Source organism: Vairimorpha necatrix, chromosome 7 (assembly GCF_036630325.1).
Source record: "Vairimorpha necatrix chromosome 7, complete sequence".
NCBI lineage: Eukaryota > Fungi > Microsporidia > Nosematidae > Vairimorpha > Vairimorpha necatrix.
In genome coordinates, this window is record NC_088822.1 from 261,064 (window position 1) to 269,402 (window position 8,339).

The following is an 8,339-nucleotide window of genomic DNA, read 5'->3' on the forward strand; positions in this document are numbered from 1 at the left end:
AATAGATAATTTATGAAAACTTTTAGAATGCTTAAGGTTTTATGTGTCCCTTCCATACACTGATATAAATTGTTACCTGAAGGCGAAGATGGGGAGTCTGAGGCTTTGTATTTGAAAAAGAATTCTTTTTAAGAGACATAATATTTATTTATATAATTTCTTTATATAGTTTTATTCTCAGCCTGAAACAATCATGTTTGAGTTTGAGATGAAACGTTTGAAATATCTTGTTTCAGTCGTTTATTGGTGCCGCAAGTGATGGTGGTAACACTCTTCCCTCTTCTAATTGGAGATGTCCGTCTAAGATCGACTGGGTATTCTTTGGCAGATTTTCTTCTGTCTTGAATGTTACGAAATCACTGCGGTTAATGTGATGTTCTGTGTCATTTTCCAAACTTTTGATTAAATACGCACCTTTAGTTTTGTTTTCTTTAACTATGTACGGTCCGATGAACTTCTTATCGAGTTTAATTCTCATATTTCTGTTTCTCATATAAACTATAGTTCCCTCTGGTACAGTATCAGGTCGATCTTTTCTGGTAGATCGCTTGTCTTCCTTTAAAATGTTTTCTCTATTCCGGGTGTTAATAATATCCTGAGTGTTTTCAGCTATCTGTGCTCTCGTAGCTAAATACTCTGACGGATCAGTAAACAGCATCTCGAAGTCATTGGGAAGGTCTTGTATTATACTCGGTAATACTGCTTTTCTTCCATACAGCATTTCGAACGGTGACATTCCGAGTTTCCCGATCGGAGACGAGCGGTATTGCATAAGAGCAAAAGGCAAGGCCTTGTCCCAATGAATTGGGTAATCCGATACAAATTTAGACAGTTTTAATATGAGACTCTGGTTAGTTCTCTCCACTGGGCCGTTAGATCGTGGATGATAAGGACTAGAATATCTAAATTTAGCTTTGGGTAGCTCAGATACTCTGTTCACAATCTGATTCTTAAATTCTAATCCTTGGTCGCTCCTGATCACGTTAACAGGCCCATGTCTGGTAAAGATCTCTTCCATGATGAACTTAGCAATTTCATACGCCGATTTATGTTTGATGGCCCTCGCTTCCACCCATTTAGTTACATAATCAGTAGCTACTACGATAAATCGTTCCCCAGAGGCGCACTTAGGCAGGGGCCCATGCAGTCGATTCATATCATTTTGAATGCTGACTCAAGTACCGTGGGGAAGGATCGGGTACATGACCGTTTGGAACCCGCTTGGGGAAAATGAACCCGCATTGAAAAATTAAAGGACCCCCTTTCAAAAAATGGCAAGATTGACAAAAACAAATTTTGTTGAAGAAGATGAGCTTTTTAGTGATGAAATGTTTTTAAACATGGAAATAAATGAAAATTTTATTTTGGAAACATTTTATGATGCTGAGACAGCGTGTATCTTTCTGGCACGCAGTTCATTAATAAAAAACAACTTTTTTTGTACTGTATGCAGCTCTGAAAGGCCAATGAAATTGATTAGAAGAATAAGATTATTAGACAAATATGTTTGGAATTGCACGAAACCTTGTACGGCTTCTAAATCTGTCAGAAAGAACTCTATTTTTGAAAATACCAAATTAAGTTTTTATAAAATTATAAGAATGATATATAAGTATATCAAAAGAGTTTCCTTTCTCGATATAGCAAATGATCTTGAGCTAGACAGAAAAACCGTAAGTACATATGGTATGCTCTGCAGAGATCGCATAATCGAGGAAGTGACCAATAATAGCCAGAGGTTAGGAGGTCGTGATGAGTTCGGCATTCCTAAAGTAGTGGAGATCGACGAGAGTCTATTCTTTCGTGCCAAATATAATCGTGGCAATCATACCACAGGTCAGTGGTATGTAGGAGGAGTTGAAAGAGGTTCTAGAAAGGCCTTTCTCGTTCCTGTAGCTAGTAGAAATACTGCTACGCTTCTTGAGGCAATACAAGATAATGTATTGCCTGGTTCTATTGTGATCACTGATCAATGGAGAGCATATGGTGCTGCATTTAGACAAATCACAGGGATGGAGCATAGGACTGTCAATCACTCTATCAATTTCGTAAATCCTAACGATCCCGAGACACATACTCAACAAATTGAAGGATTTTGGTCTCTTTCGAAGAGAGATATTCGGTCTAGACATGGAATAAACCAGGACGAGCACTATGAGTATCTTTTACAGTTTCTATGGTCTTATCAAATACCAAAAAACCAAAGAATTAATCGACTTCTTTCATTATTCAAAATAAATCGTTAAGTCTCTTTTTTTATAATTTTTTTATTTTTCCCTTTTTTTGAATTTTTCAATGCGGGTTCATTTTCCCAAAGCGGGTTCCAAACGGTCATGTACCAAAGATCGAGTTTTTTTCGTGGCTTCTGGTGTTAGATGCATGTCTGGCAGCCTCTAACAACCTTCCGAATTTCGTCTCTCGATACTCCTTCTATCCCATCCTGTGCTTTTAAAAAACAACTGGTCGCTTCAACGCCTCCGTGTCCTATGTACTCACGGGATTCCAGAATCGTTCTCTTTCGTTCTTCTTTCTCGTCCAGACTTTCTAACTTCAATGTGTAAGCTTGTACCCGTGAAAAGCAGTCAGGCAGTGTGTGAGTCTTGCCCTCTTTATACTCTATCTTGAACCTGAGATCACTAAGAAACATTAGCCATCTCGCAATCCGACCTTGAGGGTTCTTTAGTTTATATAGCCACATTAATGGCTTGTGGTCGCTTCTTACGATAAATTCTTCGTGTATGTACATCTTGAAGCTTTTTATTGCGTAGATTATTGCTAAAGCTTCCTTTTCAAGTGTCCTATAGTTTCTTTCGTGCTTATTTAGTACCCTGCTGGTGCCTCGTATCGTAACCTCCTTACCTTCTTGCACCTGCTTTAATGCACCACCAAGACAGGTGTCAGAGGCATCCGCTTCGATTATAAAAGGCTTGTCCATGTTCGGTAGAGACAATATGGAGAACTAATGAGCTCCACCCGCATAGCATCTATGTCGTCGCCGGCTGATTGCGTAATTTTACCTTTCTCATTTATAATTCGGTAGACCTCTGTCGCTTTTAAGCTGAAATCTGGTATTAACATTCTATAGAAACCTAATAGTCCAATGGCTGATTTAGTTGTTTTACGGTTTTAATCTCAATTCGATTTTCCAGTGGACCCAATTTAGCTTTGTCCGGGGCAATCTTTCCTGACACGATAGTATAGCCTAGTATATCTATCGTTCTAGTCATAATATTTCCTTTCTCCATGTTGACTTTTAGTTTATTGCTGGTTAAGACGTCTAAAACCTCGCGCAGGTCTTTGTCGTGCGATTCCTCGTCCTTCGAGTAGACGAATATGTCATCGAGGTAAACTACCGTAGTCCGGTTCAATTGGTTTCTAAAAATCTTGTACATTAGACTTTGAAACGTAGCCGGAGCATTCGTCAATCCGAAGGGCATTCTCACGAATTGGAACTTTCCCGAAGAGGTCATGAAAGCAGTTAATTCTTTCGATTCTTACTCCATCGGGATCTGGTAATATCCTTTTTCTAGGTCAAGTTGGGAGTATATCTTTGCACCGCTCAGATATGTTAACATTCTTCGGTCAGAGGTGGCCGACATACTTTTTTTACAGTAATCTCGTTAAGTTCTCTAAAATCTATACACAATTGTTTCTTCCCATCTCATTTTGGGTAACTACTATTGGGAAAACTCCATCTACTAGTACTCTTTTCGGCGCTCCTTGAATTCAAAATCACAGGGGTTAAAAAAATTAAAAAATTCGCGAACATGTATTGTAAACATTCTACAAAAAAATTCCAAATGCCCCTATGATTTTGAATTTAAGGAAAGCGATTTTTAAATTTTAATTTTTTACCCCTAATGCAAGTAAAGAACCTCTACAGCATAATCTTTGTTGAAGAGGAACCAGCAATAGAGTACTTAAAGGCTTTAAACTTCTACAGAAATACTATAAAGTGTGACTGTGGTTGTTTTATGAACCAAGTAAAATCTAAAAACTACTTGGAAGGAATCTGCTTTTATTGTACAAATGGCTGCAAAAAGCGAAAAAGTATCAAAAATGGTACTTTTCTCCAGAAGTCTTGAATGCTTACACATATACAACTTAGAATGTTGTATTGTTGGGCAATGAAAATGACTAACTCTTTGGCCTCAGTAACATGCGAGGTCTCCAAGCCCACATATATTTCTTTCAAGGGGGTCATCCTTGAAAAAATAAAAAATGAAATAAATACATTTTTTGTAAAAATAGGGGGAATAGGTAAAATTATTCAGGTTGACGAAACAGCAATCTGTAGAGGTCGTATAATTACGAATCCTACTACAGAGTAAGATAATATACCTGGAACGACTTGGTTGGTGAAGGGGCTCTAGGGCCTATTCCCGGGTATTTTTTTTGTTTAAAGGGGGGACCCTTTAAACAAAAAAATTATAGAAAAAAAGAAATCTCAATTATTTATTTCGAATTAAAAGTTTTAAGAGAGTTAAAAAGGCGTCTTTATAGGCTTTAGAATCATGAGTTTTTAAATTTCTTCTCCTCCAAACATATTCTTCTATATACCCTGGCATTGAATAACCTGGTATTCCTTTCCTCGTTTTGATGTCCGATTTGAATTGAGACCACTCACATTCTATTAAATTAGTGTGGTCTCCATCAGCATTGGTGAATCCTTCCTCATGGTTCACGATTTTATGTACTCCGCCAATCCCAGCAACAGCGTATGGGTAGGATCTGTGCCCATCTGTTTTTATTACAGACATAGGACTAATATTTTTAGAGAAAAAGTCGAAGAAAGTTTCTTTTTTTCTATTTGGTAAAACTTTAAGAACTAGTTTTCTAGTTTTTTCTTCTACTGCTCCAATTATCCAAGTAGCTTTACTAATTGAATCGTACATTTCAGATGGTGACTTAATAAGTTTTCCTTTTATTATAACACTCTCATCTACTTGTATTGGGTGCTCTGGCCCCAATTTCTCCCATGTATTCTTATTATCTTCAGTTATTACTTCTATAATATTCCTTTTAATTCTTTTTATAGTATTTAAAGAAACCAAAGTATTTTTATTAATATTATATTCATAATTTTTTTCCAGCCATGAATATATTATAAATAAGTATTCGCTTGTGTCTATCTTTGGACTTGAAATTTTTAGCCCCTCAAAAACTGATTTGGATTTTCTGCACAATAAGTTAGTACATCTGAATCGAAAACCGTTCGAATAAGAAAAATCATGTTCCAAAACCATGCTCTCATAACATTTCGAGCATGTTTTAAATTCTTCAAGTAAGCCATGCCTTTGAATAAAGGCCATGGCTGCTTCATTTGAAGAAAAAATGTCAGATCTCGAATTTCTTGGTTCTTCTTCAAAATTATTCATTTTTTAGGGGTTGTAAAAATTTCCCAGTTTAGGGCCCATTCCCGGGAAATGCCGTCTTTTTTACGTTCATTACCCGGGAATAGGCCCTAGCGCCGGTGAAGGGTATAGAAAATGAAGATAGGGACTGTTTTCTAAAAATTGTTCCTAATAGGACTGCGGCTGTGATGTTAGAGCTTTTTAAGGAGTATGTTGTCGAAGGAATGATAATAAGAACTGATGGTTTTGCATCTTACCGTTCTGCTGTTCGTTACTTCGGATCTGTTCATGAAGTTGTTAATCATAGTGTTGGCTTTACTAATGAGTATGGACATCATACTAATAAAATAGAGAATCTATGGAGTCATTTAAAAACAGAATTAAGAACAAGAAGAGGAATAATGAAGGTGAATATGGAAGATTTTATATATGAATTCCAATTTAGAAGTAAATATCTAAAAGACAAAAATATCGATACTTATGCTGAAATTTTCAAAAAAATACTTTTGTTAGAATAAATGGTTTTTTTTAATTTTTAATTTTTTAACCCCTGTGATTTTGAATTTAAGGAGCGCCCTCTTTTCTATGATACCTTCTTTTAAAAGACGTGATACTTCCTCTCGAACAAAATTCCTCTTGTCTATACTTAATGGATAATTCCTTTTACACACAATCTTAGGTGTGTTTAATTGTATCTTATGTTCAACAAAGTTCACAGTAGATTTACATGTCAAGTAATTTGATTCATATTTGTGTATAAGCTTCTGTTTAACGGATATTTTCTTATCCGAAGGCAATTTTTTTAATACGGCTACTGAGATGTAAGTTTTTGGAAATGAGTAAGACTTAATAATTTTATTATTGATCACAATTGTTTGGTCGTCGTAGTTCATTCGTATTCCGTGGGTCCTCATAAAATCTTTTCCCACAATGACGTCGAAGTTAAGGTCATTTACCACAAGCAAGTCGGCTTTATAGTGGTTTCCTTGCATCCTTAATCTTGTTCTTATCATTTCATCGATCCGAGAATGGGAGGTAGCGGTTGTTAGTACTGATTCCTCAGTTTTCTCCACAGTTTTGTTTCCTATCAGCCGTCTGTTTTTGAAAGTTGCGACGCACCGCTATCGAATAGTATTCTTACAGAGGTAGTATTGAGGTGCCCTTTGATCGTGGTAAATTCTTTGTCTTCTTGAGATTGAATGTCTTCTATTGACATTACCTTCTTAGAATTATTTTTAAAGCATTCCTTATGCAAATGTTCTCCGCCGCACTTGAAGCAATTAGATTTCTTTCTTTCGTTGTCTTCTGTTTTGGATGGGGAGCTCTTTGTCTGTCGGCCCACTACTCTCTGTTATTGTCCTCGCCATTTTCGAATGTGACGTCTCAATATATTTTAGATTTCTCTCGTACCAGTCGAGGAGTTCTTCCCAAGATTCTGTTGCTTCAGCCCTTTCTCTCAAGGCCAACGGAAAGTGTTTTGCTATTTCCTCGATTAGGTCTTTGACTTCAATATTCGCTCTCTTGTTCAAAATCATCAGATCATGTATAAAACCCTTAATGCTTCCTTGCATTGGACCTTTATAAACTTTCTTATAGATAATTTTAATTGGATTCGCGTTCTGCTTCAGCTCTTCCTTCCCATATTTATTTAGAAATTTTGGCGCTACTTAAAAATTCGCACCCCCTAAAAAAAATTACATTGACCAATTAAATTTATATAAAAAAAATATTTTTAACCCTTAAAATTATATTTAAAACAATATTTTTATGAAAATATGAATTTACAAAAGTTAAAATATTTAAAAAAACAGTTATAACATATAATTAGTACAAACAATTTAATTACTTTAACATAGAAAAAATATCAATTATTTTTACGAAGGCTAATTTGATTGTAAATGGTTTTGAATATTCTATATTTTCTTTTTTTTCCATTTAAACTCATCTAACCAACATTTAATTCTTATTTTATTTATTCCTCCACGCTTTCTACAATCATGCTTAAGATGCGACCACATATTTTCTACATAATTTGTATTTTGTCCTTCTTCATTACAAAATCCCATAGAGTGATTTACCACACTATGTGAGAACCAAATTCACTTATAGCACGTGGATAGGATGGATAACCATCAGTTACTATATCCGTGCCTACTTTTACATATTTTTTTAATACTAGTAAAATCGTTTCCCATTTTCTATTGGGTATTAGTTCCACAAAAAACTCTCTACAATTTCCTTCCATCACACCTCCTATTATCCACTGAATTCCAGGTTCAGAATCCAATCGACTAGACGGATTCGATAGTATAATTCCATTACAAATAGCTGTTTCGTCTATTTGTATCCTCTGACCAACTCCACCTATCGTTGTAACAACAGTAGAACACTTGGAAATTGTTTCCATTATTATTTCTTTTACAGAAATATATGTTGGTTCAGAAGTTTCACACATGTTGATAGCCTGAAAATTAGTATATGACAAACACCAACAATAAATGCAACGAAGAATTTTTTTAAATTCAATATCTAAAGATTCAAATTTAGAACCTTTATTTAATGAACATCTTCGTTTACAAATTTTTTTTGCTACATTTGTACCCCTTTCCTTGAGAAAACAAAGATATGTTTTGAATAAACATAATTCCTTTGCACTGATCATTAGTACAGGGAATACAAGGATTTAACAAGTTGTTCTTCAATCCGTAGTCGATTGCCCTGTCATTATCAGTGAAAATGGGATTGTATGGATTGAATTGAAGCATTTCGTCCATCATTTTGTTCATTATAAGGGATAGATAAAATAAAAAATTTCACGTTCAAAATACCATTACTTAAAAATTCGCACCCCCCCCCCCCCGAAAAAAAAAATCCTTTAAAATTTGATTTTATCTCATTTTATACCAAATAATTTTTTTTCAGTGAACGTATTTTTTAGGGGGGCGAATTTTTAAGTAGCGCCGAAATGACAATAATGAGAGGAAT

At 35.3% G+C, this 8,339-nt stretch overlaps 1 protein-coding gene across 1 annotated transcript; it reads right to left on the reverse strand.

Moving 5' to 3' along the window:
- Positions 1-232: 232 nt before the first annotated feature.
- VNE69_07016 (reverse transcriptase) lies at positions 233-1,156 on the reverse strand (the record flags this gene model as incomplete). Its single annotated transcript, XM_065474020.1, has 1 exon — positions 233-1,156. One exon carries the CDS (start codon positions 1,154-1,156, stop codon positions 233-235), a length of 924 nt encoding a protein of 307 aa, XP_065330092.1.
- Positions 1,157-8,339: the final 7,183 nt, after the last annotated feature.